Raw genomic sequence first — 24,496 nt, forward strand, 5'->3', positions numbered from 1 at the left:
AATGGAGGTGACTGTTTTAAACAAACACAACATCTGTAATTCTTGCAGGTCCTCTCAGTAAGTTATTTAAAACATGTTCTGTACTGGTAAATGTCTATAACTGTTTCTTTCTCAATTCATGTTACACCATGTACGTATAGAGGCTTGGTGAGCAAAAGACTGAAGAAATCAAGAGGATCCATGGATTATAAGAGTAACTCTTCCTTTTAAAGTTCAAACACAATTCTTGATTATATCACCCATCTGCTTTTGATTTCATTCAGCGGCAAATAAACAATGATATCTCACTCTGACAGTGATGCTAATCCTAAATCACACTTTACATTAATTGTCAGTATTTTAGCACTCTTGAACAGTAAATTTGCAATCACTGACACACCACCGAAATGGCATCTTTATTGGCAATAATAAAAACAGAAAATGCTGGAAATATTCAGTAAGTCTGGCAGCATGTGTGGAGAAAGAAGCAGAGTTAACATTTCATGTCAATGACCTTTTGTCAGAACAGGAAGATGTTGAAGATTAAACAGTTTTTAAGCAAGTACAAAACCAGTGGTGGGCGTGGGGGTGGGAGGGAAAGAAGGAAGGAAGGGGAGTGGAGGAAAGAACAAAATAGTTGGTCTCTGATAGGATGGAGGGCAGGAGTGATTAAATGACAAAAGGGATGATGATGCAAGGCAAAGAGCGTAATAGTGGGACAAGTAAAGAAACAAAAGATGGGTCTAGAGGAGCTGTAAATGGCAACATTATAACCATCTCCAGCACTTGCTGTTCGAAAAAAATGGGAGCAGTGGTTATGATCTGAAGTTATTGAAATCAATGTTGTGTCCGGAAGGTTGTAAAGTGCCTAATCGAAAGATGAGGTGCTGTTCCTGGAGCTTTCGTTGAGCTTCATTCTAACAGTGCAAGAGGCTGAGGTCAGAGTGGGAGTGGGACGGGGAACTAAAATGGCAAGCGACCAGCAGGTCAGGGTCACACTTACGGACTGAGCGGAGGTGTTCAGCAAAGTGATCACCCAATCTGCGTTTGGTCTCCCCAGTGTAGAGGAGACCACATTGTGAGCAGCGAATATAGCATACAAAATTGAAAGAAATGCAAGTAAATCGCTGTTTCACCTGGAAAGGGGCCCTGAAAGGTGGGAAGGGAGGAGGTGAAAGGGCAGGTGTTGCATTTCCTCTCGCACAGGAAGGTGCCTTGGGGAGGAGAGCGGGTGTTGGGAATGATGGAAGAGTGGACCAGGGTGTCTGTTTAATGTCTGTCTAAAAAAGTTTAATCTTCAACTTCTTCCAGTTCTGACGAAGGGTCCTTGACCTGAAACGTTAACTCTGCTTCTTTCTCCACAGATGCTGCCTGACTTGCTGAATATTTCCAGCATTTTCTGTCTTTATTTCAGATTTCCAGTATTTGCTTTTCTTTATTGGCAAGCTGAATACATTGAAACCTTTAAAATCTTTTGCCCTAACCATTAAAAGTATCTTTTGTCTTAATTGATTTCTGAACAAAGGGCATTTGCTTTTTGCAAATGGTCTCCTGCCTTCCATTTTGAATCAAAGAGAAGAGAGAACAGTCTCCATTTTGACCTGTAGCTGTTTTAAATGATATAAAATAAAGACATAAAAAACCCCTGTGGTTGTCAAAACCCTTCTCCCACCTTCTTGGGTATGGTTCCAGAGTCAGAGGCTCTCCAGAACGTTACCCGTGTGCCCATTCTTTGTGAAGAGAGTGAGTTTCAATGAGCTATCCAACCGCAGGGAGTTTTACAGCTGAGCCTGACACTCTTCTCGTTTGATGCCTTCATGTGAACACTTCGAGCAGGATTTGGTTGATGCCAATCAGCAGGTAGAACCTGGGCTGAATTTCCCCTCAGTCTGGTTGAAACAAGGCCAATTGAGGCATCCCACTACTACCCCGCAAGATCCACTGGGCTCAACAAAGACCAGGGCTTTCCCAGTATGCATACGTGTTCCTTTTTTCATATCAAATGATGCGTTTAGTAGCTGAGCCCAATATTTGTTCCAGTTTTGAACCAGTGATATTTTGCTTGTTAGGCAAATGTGATGACCATTGAACTATGGAATGATGTCCTTAGTGATTTGTCCTGTTATGTTTAATAAGTTTTCACTCCCCTTTTGGCTAGTTTGGTCATCTCGGATATAAAAGAATGAAGATGCTCCTACTTTTTGGAGCGGGGGGGGTGGTCAGTGGGTAGGGTAATCAGTGTATTTTTTTCATTGCCATTTTCTTTTCATTGAGCTTTGTTATTTGTAGGGTAAATAAGACTGTGTTTCCCTCTTCCAATCCCTCCCTTTTGCAGCTGAAGAGATCAAGCCATGTCCAAGATGTGGTGCTTTTATCCTGAAGATGAACGATGGAAGCTGCAACAGGATGACGTGTGCTGTGTGTGGTTGCCAGTTCTGCTGGCTCTGCATGAAGGAGATTACAGACCTGCACTACCTCAGGTATGGCAGCTTAGACTCAACAATATTTATAACTGCTACTCAACTTGTTGTTTTCACCTCTGTAACCTGCAAATGGGATCGGTCAGCATTCTGTGCTAATGCAGGTCATGGAAGTGAAAGGAACGTATTCCATAGTTATGTAGAGCCCTGCCTGTTTGTCTGATAGATAGGAGAAAAGTTACATTGTGTCTTCCTGCCACTGCCCAATCATCACTCCTGGGTGGTGGGGCAGGGAAAATGTTATTTTTACTTCAGCTAAATACTTTCCATGAACGTGTCGTCTTACATTTGATGCTAAAACCTCTACCTAAAACAGCAGGCGACTCTGGCTGCCTTAGGTTCCTAACATTTTCTTTCTCTCTCCTTGCCCAGCAATAAGAAACCCATTTCTCGCCATCTTCATTGCTATAGTATCTCCCTTTATAATATGTTTGGAATTAAAATTGAAGATTATCAGTTGTAATTGTTGAAAAGTTGATCAAACAAGTATCTGGTGAGTCTGGCATTGAATTGCATCTCATTCTTACTTCAGTAAAATGAAAAAAATCTTGGTTAATAGTAGTTGCTAAACTATAAATGGAAAGTAGGTATACAGACTGTATATGAACAAGCCATTTATGGTAAGGAAGTTACTGTGGCAATGTCAACATTGCACCAACCTGAACTGATCTGGTCTAGAATTTTTCTTTATAATTTTTCCTCATTCTATTAAAAAAAATTACTTTTTAGTTCAGAAAATCCTTCTAAAATGCTGAACATCCAATAATCTATCCCACTTGTCTGTAATATTTTTCATGGTGGGGAAATGAAAGTTCAGCAACGCTCTTTGAATCATGTAACTCTGAAGCACTGCAGACACAACAGAGCTATGTCAGCATAATTTGATTTATTTTTCATGTACCACCTCCTGTGAGACAATCTATTTATAGAGTACATTATAGTTCTAGCTAAGGGATAGGTATTTCTGTGAGGTCAGCTGATATGGTCCTGTGTGTGATTAATGCTTTTCCATTTCCTGCACTGGACCTTGCATGGGGTACTTTGTACAGGAAATAAGACTGGTATGTTTGGAGAGAGTTTGAGTGAGGTATTACGATAGAATTGGTTTTAAATAAGAGGGCCAATCTTACGAACGTGCACTGAGGTAGGGAGTCTTGCCCATCAATCACAGATATTGGGTAATCATGGGTGTACTGCTCATGGTTTTCCATCCATTAAAATAATTTGAGTTTAGGTGAGACTTCCCACCAGTAGATTGCACTCGTAACATAAATTCTATAGTGTAGTCCAAGTTTGTTCACTTATATTTTCACTGTAACTAATGTAATTCTGCTGTCTCTTTCTCTCTTTTCTATAATCTTTTTCCTTGCTCTTTTTTCTTTGCCCTTGTGCATTTTCTCTCTCTCTCTCTCTCTCTTCTCTAACTAAGCTATAGAGAAATCTACAAATGTAGAATTTGTTTGCCTGATGGGAAGTGTGCATTCAGTCTGTCCCCAAAGGAACATAACTCCTCACTTACCTAGATACAGAGGTTAGCAGATGGTTCAGGACACCCAAGTGTGCACAAGGGTACTGCTGGATTTTAACTAACTAAAACTATGCAGCTTACCATGATAGAATACCGGTGAACTTCCTAGATAGGACCACTCTACCTGAACCTTTGGTAACAGCAGTTTGTGTCTCTGCGACCCAATTGTAATAGCATTATGCCAGTTATCTTAATGTTCCAGCTATGAAATCCAATGTTGCGTACCTGCATAATTCAGGCTCTCATGTAAGGTACTTTGGAAAAGAGGTGTATGTTCCATGAGACTCGCCTCCAGGGCGCTAAATAATAAATTGGTGTAATCTGGAATTATTCCTCACGCTCTGCAGCTATTTCCCTTTTTAAAAAAAAAAATCACAATACACCTATCAGCTTGGCCCTGAATCTTGCACATGGTCCAGAAGTAATCTTCTGTTATATGTCAGAGAATTCTGAACCATGAAGGGAGGACTGTTCGGACATGTGCTATATGCATTTAGGATTTACTGCTTTTGAATAAAGGTGAGAAAGACCAAAATGTCCTTGCCCACCCCTCTTTTCGCCCCCCCCCCCCCCCCGTTCCCCTCTGTGCATTCCCAAAGATTGTGTCCAGAATTAAGTTGGCATCTATTGGGATCCCTAGACGAATCAACAATTGGAACAGATGCTTCCTGTTTCCTCCAATCAATGCCTTTAAAATCCCCTGTTGAGCAGAGCAAAACCATAATAATTTGAGGGCACCCACTAGTTAACCCATTGTTCAAGCTGGTGGGTCGAGTACACAAGATCTGCAGCTGAGTCTGCTAACTAAACATCATCTATGAAAAGAAATGTTGTCGTGCTTTCAGAAATGTGTGTAACAATGCGTCCTTTATGACACCATCCAGCACAGCATTGATCAAGATATCAAATAAGAGATGAGTTCAATGAGTCTCTAATGTACCCTAAAACAGATATTGGATTTTATCAAGCATGTATACTCCAACTCCAAGATTTGTCCATGTATTCCCATAGTTTTTAGCTTCTTTGTGAGCCACTGGGTGAAAAGCATTTTGCAAGTTGATGAAACCATTGCAATTGACTTCCCTTGCACCCTGCGATTCTCCATGATCTCATATAAAGGCACCAATTATCCTAAACATTAATCATGAGTGAAATCCAACCTCTTCCTTGATTATCTGATATACACAGTAACATACGCACACAGTTGCAATAATGTTTCGGGCAGGAGAAGAAGGCCATTAGTCCAAAATCTTCTCATCTGTTTCTCTTCTGTAATTCTGGAACTAATAGCCCTTTATCCTCTTTTCTAATAGGAACTTATCCAAAAGACTGCAATGTTCACTAACCCTCCTGGTAATCTGTTCCAATTTGATCATGCTCTGACTAAGAAAAAATCTTGCCTATATTTTGTATTTTCTTTTGACACCTGTAACTTTAAACTCTGACCCTGAGTTCTTGGTCCAATTTTTCCATACCCAAGAAAATCTTAAAACATCTAAACAATTTTGGTTTGCATTCCCTTGAGTTTAGAATGTTGAGGGGTGATCTTATTGAGGTGTTTAAAATGATAAAGGGATTCAATAGGGTAGATACAGAAAAATTATTTTCTCTGGTGAGGGAATCCAGAGCAACAGGGCATAATCTTAAAATTACAGCTAAGCCATTTATGGGTAACATCAGGAAGCACTTTTTTAAACAAAGGCGAGTGGAAATCTGGAACTTGCTCCTTCAAAGGGCTGTGGATGCTGGGTCAATTGAAATTTTCAAGACTGTGATGGAGTTGAGGTACAGATCAGCCAAGATCAGATTGAATGGTGGAACAGGCTCGAGGGGCTACTCCTACTTCTGTTTGTATTCTTGTATGAAGTTGTCTACTGGGGAGATTCTGAATGAAGTCGTTGCCAACTTGGGAGAAGTGGTAGGAATGATCCAACAATGGCTTGGCCTAGGCCACTCGTGGGCACCTACTAACAATCTGTTGCAGAGCTGCATTGATGAAGGCCAGAAGCAGGGTGTCTACTGCCCCTAAGTGGAATGGTGGCTGGGATAAGGGTTTATGTAAAGGGGGAAGAAAAGACAGTTGTCTGTGATTAAAATCTGTGAGAATTGGTTAACGAACAGAAAACAGTAGGAATAAACAGGTCATTTTCGGGTTGGTAGGTTGTAACTAAGGGGGTGTCACAAGGATCAGTGCTTGGGCTTCAGCTGTTTGCAATATATATCAATGACTTAGATGAGGGGACCGAGTGTAATATATCCAAGTTTGCTGATGATGCAAAGCTAGGTGGGAAAGTAAGCTGTGAGGAGGACGCAAAGTGACCGCAAAGGGACATAGATAGGTTAAGTGAGTGAGCGAGGAGGCGGCAGATGGAGTGTAATGTGGGGAAATGTGAAATTATCCACTTCAGTAGGAAGAATAGAAAATCAGAATTTTTTTTTAGATGAGAGACTAAAAAGGGTTGGTATTCAGAGAGATTTGGGTGTCCTTGTTCACGAATCGCAAAGTTAACATGCAGGTACAGCAAGCAATTAGGAACGCAAATGGCATGTTGGCCTTTACTGCAAGGGCATTGGAGTACAAGAGTAAGGAATTCTTACTACAATTGTACAAGACTTTGGTGAGACCTCATCTGGAGTACTGTGTACAGTTTTGGTCTCCTTACCTAAGGAAGGATATACTTGCCTTAGAGGCAGTACAACAAAGGTTCACTGGATTGATTCCTGGGATGAGAGGGTTGTCCTATGAGAAGAGATTGAGTAGAATGGGCCTATATTCTCTGGAGTTGAGAAGTATGCGAGGTGATCTCATTGAAACATTTAAGATTCTTAGAGAGCTTGACAGACTAGATGCAGAGAGGCTGTTTCCCCTGGCTAGAGAGTCTTGAACTATGGGTCGTAGTCTCAAGCTAAGGGGTCAGCCATTTATTATGGAGATGAGGAAAAATTTCTTCCCTCAGAGGGTTGTGAATCTTTGGAATTCTCTACCCCAGAGGGCTGTGGATGCTCAGTCGTTGAGTACATTCAAGACTGAGATTGATAGATTTTTGGACACTAAGAGAATCCAGTGGCTAAGTTTAGCATCAATTATATCCTTCTCTGCTTTCATTTTCTGTTCAGGAAAAAATAGAAAAACTTCACTTCAAATTGTAAATAACTTGCCCAAGTTCACTGAGCTTTTTGAATTTAGTGTTGAGCACCTGTTAAACTGTCATTCATTAATGTTTTCTTTGGGACAATTAATGGTATTCATTTTCTGATAGACTACACATGGATCGCTTAATTCACGTGACTTCAGCTGACGTCTATTTTAGGAATATTAACATATATATTCTGCCATCCAGTGGCTCCCATGGTGCCTTGCTGTAATTAAATTCAATAAATTAAATAAAATCTGGAATTAAAATACTAGTATCAGTAATGGTAGCCATGAAACTACCGGATTGTCGTATAAACCCATCTGGTTCACTAATGTCCTTTAGGGAAGGAAACCTGCTGTCCTTACCTGGTCTGGCCTATTTGTGACTCCGGACCCACAGCAATGTGGTTGATTCTTAACTGCCCTCTGAAATGGCCTAGCAAGCCACTCAGTTGTAAAATCTCGCTTAAAAAAAAGTCACAATAAGAATAAAATCGGACGGACCACCTGGCATCGGACCACTAGGCACCAGACACGACAAAGGCAAACCAAGCCCAGTCGACCCTGCAAAGTCCTTCTCACTAATGTCTGGGGACTTGTGCCAAAATTGGGAGAGCTGTCCCACAGACTAGTCAAGCAACAGCCTGACATAGCCATACTCACAGAATCATACTTTTTAGCCAACGTCCCAGATTCTTCCATCACCATCCCTGGGTATGTCCTGTCCCACCGGCAGGACAGACCCACCAGAGGTGGCGGTACAGTCATATACCATCAGGAAGGAGTGGCCATGGGAGTCCTCAACATTGACTCTGGACCGCATGAAATCTCATGGCATCAGGTCAAACATGGGCAAGGAAACCTGCTGCTGATTACCACCTACCGCCCTCCCTCAGCTGATGAATCAGTCCTCCTCCATGTTGAGCACCACTTGGAGGAAGCACTGAGGGTAGCAAGGGCACAGAATGTACTCTGGGTGGGGGACTCCAATGTCCATCACCAAGAGTGGCTCGGTAGCACCACTACTGACCGAGCTGGCCGAGTCCTGAAGGACATAGCTGCCGGACTGGGCCTGCGGCAGGTGGTGAGCGAACCAACACGAGGGAAAAACTTACTTGACCTCATCCTCACCAATCTACCTGTCGCAAATGCATCTGTCCATGACTGTATTGGTAGGAGTGACCACCGCACAGTCCTCGTGGAGACCAAGTCCCGTCTTCGCACTGAGGACACCATCCAACGTGTTGTGTGGCACTACCACCGTGCTAAATGGGATAGATTCAGAACAGATCTAGCAGTTCAAAATTGGGCATCCATGAGGCGCTGTGGGCCATCAGCAACAGCAGAATTGTATTCCAGCACAATCTGTAACCTCATGGCCTGGCATATTCCTCACTCTACCATTATCAACAAGCCAGGGGATCAACCCTGGCTCAAAGAAGAGTGTAGAAGAGCATGCCAGGAGCAGCACCAGGCGTATCGAAAAATGAGGTGCCAACCTGGTGAAGCTACAACTCAGGACTACATGCATGCTAAACAGCGGAAGCAACATGCTATAGACAGAGCTAAGCGATTCCACAACCAACGGATCAGATCAAAACTCTGCAGTCCTGCCACATCCAGTCGTGAATGGTGGTGGACAATTAAACAACTAATGGGAGGAGGAGGCTCTGTAAACATCCCCATCCTTAATGATGGCAGAGTCTAGCACGTGAGTGCACAAGACAAGGCTGAAGCGTTTGCAACCATCTTCAGCCAGAAGTCCTGAGTGGACCATCCATCTCTGCCTTCTCCTGATATCCTCACCATTGCCGAATCCTCCACCATCAACATCCTGGGGGTCACCATTGACCCTCCAAGTCACACACCATCCCGACTTGGAAATATATCGCCGTTCCTTCATCGTCGCTGGGTCAAAATCCTGGAACTCCCTTCCTAACAGCACTGTGGGAGAACCTTCATCACACGGACTGCAGCGGTTCAAGAAGACGGCTCACCACCACCTTCTCAAGGGCAATTAGGGATGGGCAATAAATGCCGGCCTCGCCAGCGATGCCCACATCCCATGAACGAATATAAAAAAAATACCAGGATGTCTGTTTAGTAACCCAAGCAGCAAAGGAAATGCCTAAAATATGAAGTAAATGAGAAGGTTTAAGGGTTCTAATGTTAGGCTTAAGATAAGAACATAGGAACAGGAGTAGGCCATTTAATCGCTCGAGCCTGTTCCGCCATTCAATGAAATCATGGCTAATCTGTGACCTAATTCCATATACCGAGCTTCGCCCCATGTCCCTGAGTAACTTTGGTTAACAAAAATCTATCAATCTCAGATTTAAAATTATCAATTGAGCTAGCATTAACTGCTGTTTGCAGAAGAGAATTCCAAACTTCCACCACCCTTTGTGTGTGGAAGTGTTTCCTAACTTCACTCCTGAAAGTCCTGACCACAATTTTTAGGTTATGTCCCATAGTCCTTGACTCCCCAGCCAGTGGAAATAGTTTCTCTCTATCTACCTGATCAGTTCCCCTTACTATCTTGAAGACTTCGATCAAATCACCCCTTAATCTTCTAAATTCCAGGAATTACAACCCTAGTTTGTGTTAGCTCTCCTTGTAATTTAACCCTTGGAGTCCAGGTATCATTCTAGTAAATCTACCCTGCACTTCCTCCCAGGCCAATGTATCCTTCCTAAGGTGTGGTCCAACCAGGGCTTTGTATAGCAGTAGCATTACTTCTACCCCCTTGTATTCTAGTCCTCCAGATATAAAGGCCAGCATTCCATTAGCCTTTTTGATTATTTATGTACCTGTCCATGACATTTTAATGATCTATGTATGTGGACCCTGAAGTCTCTTTGGATCTCCACTGTTTCAAGCTTTTCACCATTTGGAAGGTACTTTGATCTCTCCTTTTTAGGTCCAAAGTGGAGGACCTCACACTTGCCTATATTGAAATCCATTTGTCACAGTTTTGCCCATTCACTTAATCTATTAATATCTCATTCTAATTTTATGCTTCCATCTACACTGCTTACAATTCTGCCTATCTTTGTGTCATCGGCAAACTTAGATATGTGGCTCTCTATCCCGTCATCTAAGTCGTTAATAAATAGTGAATAGTTGATTCCCCAACACAAATCCCTGTGGGACACCTGCCAATTTGAGTACCTGCCCATTATCCCTACTCTGTCTCCTGCCGCTCAGCCAATTTCCTAACCAGTTCAATAATTTGCCCTCAATTCCATGAGCTTCACCAAGGTGGTTCAACACTCAAATTGTAACCTTCAGCCTAGACCATAGCAATCATCTAGATATTTTGGAGCCTGTGATCTATATATAATTTGTTCAGGATATTCATGTCTGCATGCGGCCGCCACCAAAAAGGTAAAACACAAAATACTGCGGACGCTGGAAATCTGAAATAAAAACAGAAAATGCTGGACAAGCTCAGCAAGTGAGGCAGCATCTGTGGAGAAAGAAACAATTAACGTTTCAGGTCGAAGACCTTTCGTCAGGTAAGTTTTATATAAAAAAAATACTTGCCTGAATGTGGAGCCAGGAGGAGCAGGAGAGGTCCTTCCGGCTCTCCAGAAGTCCCGAACACCATTGTCGATGCCCGATTAATGTCCACAGCTCGCTGGCAAAATGCTGATGAAGCCTGAGGCCCAATTTCAGGTGAGTCTCAGGCCTCTGGCATCTGGCGCACTCCCAGAGCACCACCTATTTCAGGCCCAAAAACAGCCCAAAATGAATTTCCACCCCAACATTTTTAATTCGCTGCTTGGCATCCTTCCCGTTCTTCTGCTTTGAGTCTGTTTTAAATTCTAAGTGTAAGGAAGCAACTTCAATACCATTGCAATTTATGTACCATTTTATTTCCTTTTAAGCATTTAGTATGCTACAGCACAATGCGCATGTAGCTGAGTGTGATAATGCAATAAAATTGTGTCAATTGTTTTTGTACATTCAAAAACCTCTTCAGATGTTATTGTGATTCTATAACTCAAATGCTTCCTGCATTCATGGCTTTTGGAAGTCACCAAGACTTTTTTTTCCAGAGAGGTGATCCCATATTGACTTTATTTGATTTCCTTATATTTACAGTCCCTCTGGCTGCACTTTCTGGGGAAAGAAACCCTGGAGCCGGAAGAAGAAGATTCTCTGGCAAGTGGGCATGTTGGTTGGTGCTCCTGTTGGTATTACGTTGATTGCTGGCATTGCTGTTCCAGTTATGATGGTTGGGCTCCCCATATATGTAGGCCGAAAGGTAAGAGGAACATCAAATGAAGTAAGCACTTTAGATTTGGTAAAATTTCTGTAAGATTATATTGGAGTACCTTCCTTTTGCTTTGGTGGTGTTGTGGTATGGCAGTATTGTATTTCACTATGGATATACAACTTCTGCTGCAGTTGGGAGAAAGTGTTGATGTATTTCCTGCATTTGTTTTACTGCTAATGGCAAAATAGAAGAGGGAAACCTGGAGATTTTGATAAGAGTGTACTCTTTTTTTCCCCATCCTCTTCTCCCCAACTCCCTCCCCCATTCCAAATAGCAAATAGGCCCCCACGCAGCTGGAATTCTACCATTTCCCCTCCCCCTCCCCTCCCAGATAATAATTTTGGCCCTTTGTCTTTGTCTCCGCCCCCCCCTCCCCCCACCAAACTCAGCAGCATTCACCACTTACTCCAACTAAGCAGCATTTCTGCATGAAATAAATACAGAAAATGCTGGGTACACTCAGCAGGTCAGGCAGCAACTGTGGAGAGTGAAACAGAGTTTATGTTAATAATTGTGTTCCTTTTCTCCCAGATCTCATTTTGTGCTTCATCTACCATTATTCTTCTTTAAGTAGCTTTCTGATTTTCTACATGTAGTTTGTTTCTTGTACTTGCTATGCAGCACAGCTAGCTTGTTCCTGATGTGCTTAATGTATTTGATTGTAGTAATCAAGATTCGAGTGTACCTGTTCTGTCCTCTTAAATGGGGTGTCACCAATCTGATATATAATTACTGCATAATTATTAATGTGGTAATTTGCTCAGAGTAAATTTGAAACAATGTGGATTTTTTAATCATTTTAAAATTAATAATTAAAGTTAATTCTTGTATTTTTTTAAACAGATTTACAGCCGTTGTGAAAGTAATAAGATATCAAAACATAGACGGAGACTTGCTGTAGCTGGAGGAGTGGTTCTGTCCATTATTGTGTCTCCTGTGTTAGCTGCAGTGACAGTGGGTAAGGCTAAACTTCAGGACAGTAATACTAGATTAGTTATTTAACGATATTCATTGGAAGGTGATGGGAGCTGAATTTTGCTTTCTTTAAAATGAGAAAAAATGTTAGGATCTTTATCTTGAATACTTGGTGATACATGCACATAAAATCTCCTCCTCAGATTGCCATGCACCCAATTGCATCACAAGTAACAGCAGTGTAAGATTTCTTATATTTAAATAAGATGTCTGTCCATGTATATCACTGTTAACATGGTTACTTGTTGGATTTTCAAAAAGCATTCAATATGGTGCCACATAAAAGGTTGTTATGCAAGAAAAGAACTCCTGAGGTCGGGGGTAACATATTAGCATGGATAAAAGATTGGTTAAAGGACAGAAAACAGAGAGAAGGGATGAACGAGTCATTTGCAGGTTGGTAAGCTGTAACTAATGGGGTACCGCAAGGATCAGTGCTTGGGCCTCAGCTATATACAATCTATATTAATGACTTGGATGAAGGGACCGAGTGTAATGTATCCAAGTTTGCTGATGATACAAAGCTGGGTGGGAAAGTAAGCAGTGTCTGCAAAGGGATATAGACAGGTTAAGTGAATGGATGGGAAGGTGGCAGATGGAGTATAATGTGGGGAAATGTGAGGTTATTCACTTTAGTAGGAAGAATAGAAAAACAGAATATTTTTTAAATGGTGAGAATGTTGGTTATTAAATTATTAAATGTTGGTGTCCAGAGAGATTTGGGTGGCCTGGTACAAGAAACACAAAATGTTGGCATGCAGGTACAGCAGGCAATTAGAAAAGCAAATGGCATGTTGGCCTTTATTGCAAGGAGGTTGGAGTACAAGAGTAAGAAAGTCTTACCACAGTTGTACAGGACTTTGGTGAGACCTCACCTGGAGTACTGCGTGCAGTTTTGGTCTCCTTATCGAAAGAAGGATATACTTGCTTTAGAGGTGGAACAAAGGAGATTCAATAGATTAATTCCTGGGATGAGCGGGTTGTCCCATGAGTAGAGGTTGAGTAGAATGGGCCAATACTTTCTGGAGTTTAGAAGAATGAAAGGTGATCTCATTGAAACGTATAACGTTCTGAGGGGGCTTGACAGGGTAGATGCTGAGAGGTGGTTTCCCCTAGCACAAGTCTAGATCTAGAGGGTGTAGTCGCAGGATGAGGGGTCGGCCATTTAAGACTGAGATGAGGAGACATTTCTTCACTGAGGGTTGTGAATCTTTGGAATTATCTACCCCAGAGGGCTGTGGATGCTCAGTTGTTGAAAATGTTCAAGGCTGAGATAGATTTTTGGACTCTCTGGGGATCAGGCAGGAAAGTGGAGTTGAGGTTGAAGATCAGGAAAGATCTGATTGAATGGTGGAGCATGCTTGAGGGGCCATATGGCCTACTCCTGCTCCTATTTCTTACGTTCTTATAAGTTGCTGTTTGCACCAAAATATTTCAATTAATTTTTTGTATTAATTTTAAGGTATTGGGGTACCTATAATGCTCGCATATGTTTACGGTGTTGTCCCAGTGTCACTATGTCGCAGCGATTGGTGTGGTGTTACGACTGGAAATGGAAAAGGAGTAAAGATCGAAATAGATGAAGATGCTGCTTCTGGTAAGTGTGGCTAACATTTATTTAAGAAAAAAAAAGTTGCCCACTTAGCCTTAAGGATTATAAGCAACTCTCCATTACAAGCATTTAACTCGCTTGCTTGGTGTCAAATGCTGTCAAGTGACAAAGATGGCTGGAAAACTATCAAGAGTGGGAATCCTCACACTTTGGCCCTACTCATTGCTATAAGTAACTTCAGTGATCTGTTAAGTCTGTGTTGCGAGTGACCGAATATTGCAGGCTGCAGAGAAAAACAGCAGTCTAAAAGCCATACAGAGAAGTGTACTTTATGAGAATGGGCTACTCCATTCCATATTCCGTGCTCAACATAAAATAAAGGTGATCAGCTTGTCAGGCCCAATAAGGCAATCCCTTTTTCACATATTAACCTATCTATCATCTCACTATATTGTTCAATCCCCTCTCTCTAGAAACATCTAATTGTCTTTTGAATGCATTGCCAATTCAGTTGCCTTCACTGATAAATTATTCCACAACTGTATTACCCTTTCGGTGGAAAAGTTCTGCCTGACTTACCTCCTTATTCCTAACTTAAGCAGTTACTAGCACTAAATAACTGTTACATGAACTAGATGTAGATACAGGAGGCAGTGACATAGCTGTAGACCTAACAAGTAAAGCATCAAAATCAGTCAATTATTTTGAATCTTCCACCTCCCTTAGTCCTTTCCCTATTCAGGGATACAATTTTTAAACATTTTATAGGCCAAGTGGAGAACAATGCTCCCTTTCAGCCCCATCTCTCTTCCAAAGGAGCTTATATAGTATACATACTGCAATCACTGCACTGGGATCGTTCTCCCTTCTCACTAAACTTCATCAGAGCCATGACTCTCTTCCATCAAAATCCTATTTATAAGGGTAAAAGAAACAAAGAAAAACTACCAAAAAGACTGCAACATGTAATGTGGACAAACTCATGGTCCCTTAATAGAGAAAAACATATTGCTTTGCCTGAATGTATATTGGGATTTGATCCTTAGAGAACACCTCATCACTGCTCACTGATCCAAGAATGTCGCTTTTCAAGGGAATGTCCCTTTTATCCCAACTGTTTGCTTCCTGCTTCCTGCCTCCTGCCTCCCAGTCAGTTTCCTATGCATACCATGAGGCTATCTTCAATTCCACGTGCTTCAATATTAGCTACCAATCTCCTTGTGCGGGACCTTACCACCTTTGAATAGCTTCTGAAGAAATTTCTTTTGTCTTTGCCCTGGAACTGAGTCTTAAGCAACAGAAAATCCTATCTGGACAATAGCTGCTAACTCAAAAGGAGGCAACTTGCTTCAGTTTGTTATTGCCCATAAACAAACTTAATTTGGCTAGTACTCCAGTTTGTGAAATAATGTGGGTGAGCTTGCCTTTGGGAGAAGAAACTGAGCTCATTATTTGTGATTGCCACACAATTAAAAGGTGTCATGCTGTTAGAAATTCCAAATGGCAGTGTTTTGGGTATGAGCTAGCAAACATCTCTCCAGGTGCTATCCACATCCCCATCTACTTTGATGGAAATAATTAGCCTGATTTACATGGTCTGACAGTATGGTGTTTTCTGCCTATAAAAGAGGTCAGGAACATACAATGGACATCTATATATTGTATTATTCTGGTTCAGCTATCTCAGTAAAATGGTAATTGTTAATCTAGTGGCATGCTATCTCATTTATTCCAGTTAAGAATATAAATTTCTGTTCATAGGAGGTGGCAGACTTCCTCTTTAACCTGCTTTGTTGCTGTGAGCGCAATATTTTTTTGGAGAAAAGAAGGTACAAATTCAGGCCATTTCCAACTTGAAAAGTTACCATTTATGTGAACTTTAACTCTATAGTGAAAGTACTTTGGGCCAGAGTGGAGAACCTAGTAGTTGAGTTTGACTGGAAGAAATACCTATTTTTAATTTCCACTGTTTCTTGTGGGTATTTTTGGGGAAGTCATGAAATGTCTGGAGTTTAGTATTGCAGTTGAGAAAATATGAAATTTGATGAAAACATTTTTCAGCTAACCTACAGGTATTAAATTAAAAACATCTGGCTGACCTACATCTGGAAACACTGCAACTCCATGACGTCGTTGCACAAGTTCCTCAGGGCCCAACTATCTTCAACTGTCAAAACGAATGGCAAATCACTGATAATTTCACAGTGTTCAGCTCCTCTAGTAAACTTTCCTATGCCAGGCTACGACAGGACCAGGCTTGGGCTGACAAGTGATGGATAACATTCACAAGTGCCGGGCAATGATGACCTCCAACTAAGTCCATCAACCTCCCCCCACCCCCTCCCCCGCAATGGCAACATTGTCATTAAGTCCCCCACGTCCCCCACAGCCAACATCGTGGGAGTCACCATTGTAAGGAAATATAGTTTCCACACACATTCAGAAATAGTAGTTAAAAACACACAACCATGTTATCAGAGGCCCATTTCACTGTTTTTGCCTCAATGTCCAAACATGTCGCTAGGCAACCAGAATCAGTAGACCTTGACTCATTGTACTACATGTATTTTTGATATGTAACTTTTACTGTTTTTATCTGATCACCTTTCTGTATTAATCAAACAGTACATGGAATATATGGTAACTAACTCGCACTTATAGGTTTTGTAAGATTTATCAGGCCTTTTGCTTCTAAGGTAATTGCAAATTTGGAGATTGCTAACATAAACAGTTGCAGCCACAGAATGAAACAGCTGTCCAAGCTGCTAGATGGCCAACAGCCTTAACATAACAGGAGGCCTCAGATTTAGTGGCTTGGGAACAGGCAGAGTGTGAAAAGATAAGTCCATGCTGCTGGCTTCGGCCTTGAAGTAAAGAGATAACAGTATAAGTTGGAGAGGCTGGCCCCCTCAAGTGTTGGAAGCCTATGATTGGTCAACCAGTGGGGGGTGACATTTTGATGGCCACTCAATCAGCCTTTTGCCTGCAAAATGTAGAGATAAGGGGACTAACTCTTCTTCCTTTGTTTAAAGAGATCCGCAATGCCTCTTTGGCTACCTCTCCCTTTAGAAAGACCTCAATAGGGTAAACACCTATGTCAGCAATAGCCCCTGTGCCCGCCCCCAAAAGTAGCATAAAAGAGAGACTCCTTGCTAGAGTCAGATTGTAGAGGACAGAAAAGAAGGTACCTAGCGGGTAAACGAGAATGAAAGTACGTGTATGAGGGAATTTGGGATGCAGTCGCAGCCTCTACCCAACTGCTTCAATACTGTAAGGTATTGATTCTTTCTCATGCTAAGTGAAGTCATATGACTATTAACCATTGTGGAGTCAGTCTCGAACAATTGAAGAGAGTCAAATTGACTACACCATTGACCAGAAGCTTAACTAGACCAACTGTATTAATACTGTGGTTATAAGGGCAGAAGCTGACTCACCTCCTGACCTTTCAAAGCCTGTCTTCTCTTTGATTTGTAACACATCTACTGTGTGTTTCCAACATTTTCTCTGTTCAATTTGTATTTTCTTTTCATTTATAAATGAATTTTTACTGGGAATTTTCTCGGGATCTCAGGATCGGTGGAAGCCCCGGATATTCGAGTAAATGGGGTTTTCGCCAAAGTTACTCCAGCCGATCAAGTGAACCCCTGAGGAAATGCCCAGCGTTAATTTTTTTTGGTGACTTTATCTCCTTCCTGCAAACTTCCCCAATTATCCAGCCTTTTTTAAAAAGCTGCTGTATAGCATTAGGCTATGTGAGGTAAAGCCAATCATCTAGTAGTCCATTTTGGATTTTTTTCCCCCTGTTTCTGAGAAGTATTTTAACAAGGCAACATTGAGATTGCAAAGATCGGAAGCCATTCGGGAGTCAGTAAAAATGCACCAGATTTCCTGTCTGTCTCGTATCCCGCAACCTAAAAGTGAGCTGCTTGCATTGGCGCAAACCCTTTTTTGGTCTATATATGATGCAGAGAATCTCTCAAAATTCAAAGTCAGTAGCAGCTTCGTAATTTACGGAATTGACCTTCACCAGATATTTTCCACCTTCTCCCCCAGACTGAGATTGGAAAATGGCCATGGTGCAAATATGCCTCGTCTTGCATAGTATTATTTCAATCCAGTTCACATTTGACTCTTCTAACCTAGAGTTAATAAATTGGCCATATGGCCGTTACTCATCCTGTACTTGTGCTTTCCTGCAACATTGTCATACATGTGTTGAAAACAGCATACTGAAGTGCCCTTTTTTTGGTTGTAGAGCAACTTTTCTATGATTTCTTTTGTCTGGCCTTTTACTTTTTTTATTTTGACATTTAAGTAGAATGGTAAAGCAGGCTCAAGTATAGATGTTGTAAATTGCACACTTAGTCGATTAAATCATTAGAAAGCACACTGGAAAACATTCTGCAGGTCAGCCACAGTATTTTGCTTCTATTTTAAAGCACACTCTTTCTTGGAAAAAGTAGTTTAACCTTTATCGGTGTTCCAACTGTATTAAGTGTTCATCCCTTAAATTTTCTGCAGTTAACGAGCCACGGCCTAGACTACATAACCACAGCATCAGCGGGAGCAGTGTGCAAGAGGTGACCAGTGGCCTGAGTGCAAGCGGAAGCAATCTAGACAGAGCTGGTGTCAAACTAGAAAACGATCAGTCAGCAAGCACTGTGGCACTAGCGGGAAGCATGCTGAGTGCAGAACAGGATTCTTCAAACAGGTAAATGTATGCTGAAGTCACATGAACTGGTTTTATAAATTGTCCTGGGTAAATTACCCTAATCATAAGTTTCTGGTGAGCCTGGTATCTCAAACATCATTCAATTGCTTTGTTCTGAACATGGATTATATGAATTGTTAATGTGTTAAGCAATAAAATCATTGTTTTTACTAATTAATTGATTTGTCAATTGCAAGACTAGTTCTCAAAGCCAATTGTATTTGCTGTTTTACTTTGAATAAACTGGACTCGAGCTCTACCAAATCTCTAACAACTACAGTTAGAATCCCAGAACCCACCCAGTGACGATGAAGAAAAAAGGTTATTTCCCTTTCCTTTTTCTTTTTGTAGTAGTTTATTTGAAATTTTCTCCCCAGACAACATAAATGTGTTTTTTTTATGTAACTGACACTACATCTGATCTAAGAGTGCTTTGCATGTGTTACTAGGATGCAAAATACCCTAGTACTGCCAAGCCTACATTTTTTTATGTCTAGAAATAGAAAATGCTGGAAATATACATCAGGCCCAGCAGCGAACAAGAAGAAAAAATATTTTTTTGTCTGGAAACACTTTGGCAGTTCAGACTCTTAACATTTATTTCCTTTTTCAATTGCTGATTGACCTGATGTAAACTGTCAGCATTTTTCTGTTTTTATTTCAGATTTCCAGCATCTGCATTTTTTTTATTCCATCTCATGCTCTTGGCTTTTTGGTTGTGTGTATTTATTGATGCTACAACCTACTAAATGCTGCTTTTGTTATAGGGAAGGAAAGAACATAGAGGTCCACGTGGATATTGAAACGGAGCCTGGTGGTGCAAAAGACCGCAGCAGCAGTAGCTACCTGTCTGTTCACAGTTTGTCTATGGAGTCACCACACTGCTCACGAGAACTGTTGTGCGGCACTAGCCCAAATACCGAACGGATTTCCATTCAGACCTGTGTGTGAAAGAGTTTAAACCATGTTCCTTTTTAGATGCAGTAATTTTTACCCCCATAAATCAAAGATTAAAATTAAACTAATATGTGGAATTGCTGAGTTTTTACCGCTGTAAACCCTGATTAATATCTTGACACACCAAGTTATCAAAGTACACCATCTGGTGCCCCACATACGTGCAGTGTACATCTTAAGCTGCCTCATTTTCAATTTTGTTTTTTTTCATTTAAAAAAAAACCCACCTTCTTGAATTTTAATAATACTGCTTCTCTGATTTTTATCTGCATTTTGGCAGACTTCCCAATCCAGAAATCTTGTGATGCTTTTGTCATGCCTGTTGGGCTTTGATTTTGTGCACCATTTTCAGCTGCATTAGAGGTGGCATAGAATGTGATCTTTACTGTTTCCCACCATCTCCACTCTAGTAAAATGTTGACCATTTGTCTAACCCAAGTACAAATAAGTATTTTAGCGATTTAAAAAAAATGAGAGAGAAATTATTATCTACATAAATTTTAAAATAAACTTGATTTACCACTCCATTAAAACAGCAGACAAGGTAATGTTATGAAACTGTTGAGCACTTGTTGGCTGATACTGGATGCACTAATTTCTAGGGTCGATAAGCTTTAACTATTGAATGAATCTTTGAGCAATTCTTTTCTCTCCCACCACTATTTTTAGTCAGATAGCATTCATCTTTCCTGATTTTATTTTTTCTGGATTTAACCTTTTTTTTAAACAGAAATACCAAGAACTATAAAAAGTGAAAATTAAAACCCTTCCTACATTAAATGCAGACTTTAGTTTCCACCCACTCCCCCAACCAGGGTCCTTTTTAATTTTTTTTGTTGCTACTGGTTGCTTTTGATTTGGGTATAAAGGATATAAACTGAGGTGGCTAGTGGAATTGGAGATTATCTCCCTGTTTTGCTCACTTTGACAGTTTAATTCCACAATGTGATGAGAACTTCAATATTTTTAACACGTTTAACTGTTAGGACATTGTCCATTTTTAACTTATTTACTCTTCACGGAAATCCCTTCCTCAAACACAATGGGATTGGTTCAAAACAATTTTTAAAAAAAACACATTTTTTAAATTCAATCTGTATAGTTATTATAAATGGAATGCTACATGTTGAAGCCTTTGATGCAGATTTTGTACATGATTTGCATAAGTCATGCAGTCATTGAATGAAAATCCTAACATATGCTTCAAAATAGTAGTTTAATCAGTCATGAGAGATGGCATTTATCTACTCTAGATATGAGCTTTTAAATCCTATGCGGGTTCTCCCAATCTCTGACCAGAACCCCAAAGAAACATTTGTTTACACTGCTTCTTGGGGGGGATTCAGCCTGTCTTCCACCGTAGTTACAGTGGGAGATTGGGAGAACCCTCGCTGAATTTAGGGAAATGAAATTTACCCATTTTGTTTGTGTGCCCACACACACACACACTTCTATCACAAGACACCTGCCATTTGCAGTTGCCAGTGGTTTCAGTTGGGACACTAGTTATGACTCTTGCATTAGAAGATCTGATGTTTTGTATGTATCAGTAATGCATTGCAGAAGGTCAGTGATGTACACTTGTGCCCTTTGGGGCTTGGATCCGAGATGGATTACTGTTAAGAATTCAATAATAAAACAAGATATTCCATCCCCATTTGAGCCTGGTTTGAAACTCAGGTCTTTTGAGGGCAAATGACTGTTCCGGCACACTACATGTCCTAGGCTAAACTTTGCCCATCTTGCCAACAGCAAATGTGCTTCCTTTCACAAAGAATGGAACAACATTGTCAATAGTTCTAAGGAACACCACTGACCTTGATAAACAGACAGAGTTTATTGATGTAAAAACTCAAGCTTAAAATTCAGTATATTCTTTCCAAAGTCTGTGATCTTTTCTGATGGTGACCACTAGAGGGGGTGGTTCATTGAAGTTCTGCATTACTCCAACTGCAGAAGTAATAGTGATTTTCTGATTTTCTTCAGGATTGAATGTGCCATCTTCTGGCTGTTGCTCAGTGAAAATCCACTTTAACCTCTGCGTTCAATTTCAAACCTTGACAACAGTGTGCCGACATTTTAATTCCGATACTGTGCTGTGATGTTTGTCGTCTGTGTGCACTAACGAGGAGATTGAAACACAAACATGCGGTTTCACTACTGGCCGACTCTGGAGTAGCACAAGCAGTCTAATTTTTTTTGCCAATTTTAAAGGCCAACTTGCTGCAAAGTATTGGTGTTGTGTAACCAGAAGTACCCATGACCTATGGAATCGGAGTTAGCACAGCCTTTCCATACAGTGTCAGATTGCAGTTCTCTGATGTAAATCCAGAGACCACAAAGTGCCAGAAATGTTTGTTTTGGTATGTGGAATTCTTAGAGAAACTGAACAGAATCAACTTCAAAAAGACCTAAATCGTTACAGGAATGTACACCGATTAAATTGAAAGCTTCAAAATGTTCAGCAGACAACATTAACCTGCAAGAGTTTGAAACAGCATGTTTAATATCTCAAATGTGCGTAATAGCAGCAAATAAGTTACTGGGTGTTACTGTTGAATTAAATGCGTCTGCTTTAGCTTTGTATCAGCTAGGAGAAAGCGTTATTCCAGTGGTTAACCCTGATTCTGGGAGCTAGATAATCAGATGGTCCCCTGATAATCTTTGTATAATAATTGGCACATTACAATCTCGATATCCTAAATTATAAAACATTTTGGCTGCAGCACATTTTGAGCATGTCTTATCAGAGTGGAGGACCCTTATTCTGCTGCCATATTGGATTGTGCACCAAAGATTGACTGGTTCCATCTGCAAGTAACTGGTTCCATATCGTAAAGGAGCATTCCTTCATAAACAGGACACCAAGCACTCACGTTGCTAGTATCATACAGTGAAAGCAATTCTCTAGAATCATTTCAGTAGTGTTGCTTGTCTTAGAAACTGCTATAATTCTGAGAAAACAAATGAAGAATTACGCTCGACATTTCCAGGTGTCCATTGGGTCATGTCCTCCCACCTGACATGCTGCTGCCTTAGTCTGTGAGAATTATGTTAGGACCACTGTGTCACTTCCAGGTTGCAAAGGCAGACTGGTAAAGCCTGACAAAATTGTGGATTCTTGAATTAAGGATGCCTTGCATTAGATGTTTTTAATACAAATCTTTTCTTCATGACCATTCATAAACCACTGAGTGAATATTTTGCAGTATTTTAAATGTTTTATAATGTCTGTTGTCAAGGAATGCTCCTCATACAATGCATGATTTGCTTAATCTCCATTCTCATGACTATTAAAACATAATCCAATTTTTAAAAGCATATATTGTCACTATTCATTGTAACTTCTGCTTTGCTGTGGTATGAGCATAACCAATATGCACATGTCAATATGGCAGCTGAGATGTTAAACATATTTGCCATGAAACCTGGTATAATAATTGTAAGCTGCTCCTTAACATATGTTAAGAATAATATAAGGACTATATGTACCTATAATTCTCTAGGTTGCACACTTCTGAGAGTGATGAATGCAGTCATAAAGGATAGTACAGTGTGAATCTCTGCCATAAGACAGTACATTTTGTAATATATAAAGTCTGAAATGGAAATGCCTTTAATGTAAACAAACTTGAGTGAGAAAAGTTTTGAATGCATGTCCACATACCTATAGCATTTCAAAGAAATATAATGGTGACTTTGTTCTGGTGAGGGCTTTAAAACTACTGTGTTATAATGCCCTGTACTCTTTTTAATTGATGCAGTTGCAATGAATTCTGTACTTTTCCTAATTTTTAATTGTGCATCTGTAAGGATAATTCATATGTTAAATATCTAAAAGTATGAATTAAGAAGAAAACTGGTTCAATAGTCTAAGTGACGCCTTTTAGAAACTTGTATAACTATGTATTAGCGATCAATGGATTTTCATTTCCTGAGACTTGTTTAAAATCCAGCTCCAATGGATAGTCTGATATCACTGAACTGTTCAATTGCAAGTATGCTTGGTTCAGTCAGTCGTCATGCAGTTCCTACCCAGATTCAACACACATTCAACTTGCACCAACATGTTACTTTGAAGTTGAACTGTCTGGGGCAGTTTGAATGGAGGAATTTGGATTTGAATCTAAACAATGCTATATCTGATCTGGGAGTGATTGGTATTACTAGTTATGAAGTGAAAAAGTGTATGTCCTGCTGTCCCTCATCCTGATGAAAACGGGTATCACTTATATTCACAGTAAATTGATTTTTCACACTCAAGTTTGTTAAATTTCTCGTTCCTGGTCTGGGAGATAAATTAGATCTATCTAATGATGTCTGTCTATGAACATTAACTTGTCATCTCTAATTTTTAAATGCTTCACATGATTTTTAACCAAATTTGTGTTGTCCTTTCATCAATGTTGGGTTCCTTTCAAGACTGGAAACATGATTTCCATCCATCCAACTGGTCTTGATCTCAAACTTGTTTCATGTATTTTTGCTTTTAAAATTCCACTTCAGATTTTAACTTGAGGGTTGCCTCTCACTCGCTCTGATCCCTTTGAGAACAGACATGCTGGAAATTGTTGCACACCTGTAGATAGAGCTCTTTTGTTCAGTTTTTTTATTTTTTATCATCAATAAATTCCTTGATTTAAACATTATTACTTGTTAGTTTTTCTCTTGAAACCTGAAAATTAAACAGACTTGTCAACCCATGCAACTTCATAAAATGTTTCCATTTTTGAGAATTTCAAGAGATTTAATTGTGTGCCATGTTCATCTAGCATGGTTATAGGAACAGGAGGAGGCCATTCAGCCCCTCAAGCCTATTCTGCCATTCAATCAGATCATGGTTGATCTGTACCTCAACTCCATTTACCTGACTTTGATCCAAGTCCCTTGATA

The 24,496-nt window shown here is 40.4% G+C and overlaps 1 protein-coding gene across 3 annotated transcripts in view; it reads left to right on the forward strand.

The window, feature by feature from the left end:
- The window catches only part of si:ch211-278j3.3 (E3 ubiquitin-protein ligase RNF19A), a 104,753-nt gene extending 80,501 nt beyond the window's left edge, over positions 1-24,252 (forward strand). For 2 of the 3 annotated variants that reach the window (XM_067984792.1, XM_067984793.1), the window contains 6 exons: positions 2,315-2,459; positions 11,231-11,393; positions 12,249-12,363; positions 13,843-13,977; positions 18,457-18,646; positions 19,414-24,252. In XM_067984792.1, coding sequence (XP_067840893.1) covers positions 2,315-2,459; positions 11,231-11,393; positions 12,249-12,363; positions 13,843-13,977; positions 18,457-18,646; positions 19,414-19,597 — 932 coding nt within the window. In that variant the 3' untranslated portion in view covers positions 19,598-24,252. The remainder of the gene's footprint in view (positions 1-2,314; positions 2,460-11,230; positions 11,394-12,248; positions 12,364-13,842; positions 13,978-18,456; positions 18,647-19,413) is intronic. The other variant, XM_067984794.1, reaches the window with a different exon arrangement.
- Positions 24,253-24,496: the final 244 nt, after the last annotated feature.

Source organism: Heptranchias perlo, chromosome 5 (assembly GCF_035084215.1).
Source record: "Heptranchias perlo isolate sHepPer1 chromosome 5, sHepPer1.hap1, whole genome shotgun sequence".
Lineage (NCBI taxonomy): Eukaryota > Metazoa > Chordata > Chondrichthyes > Hexanchiformes > Hexanchidae > Heptranchias > Heptranchias perlo.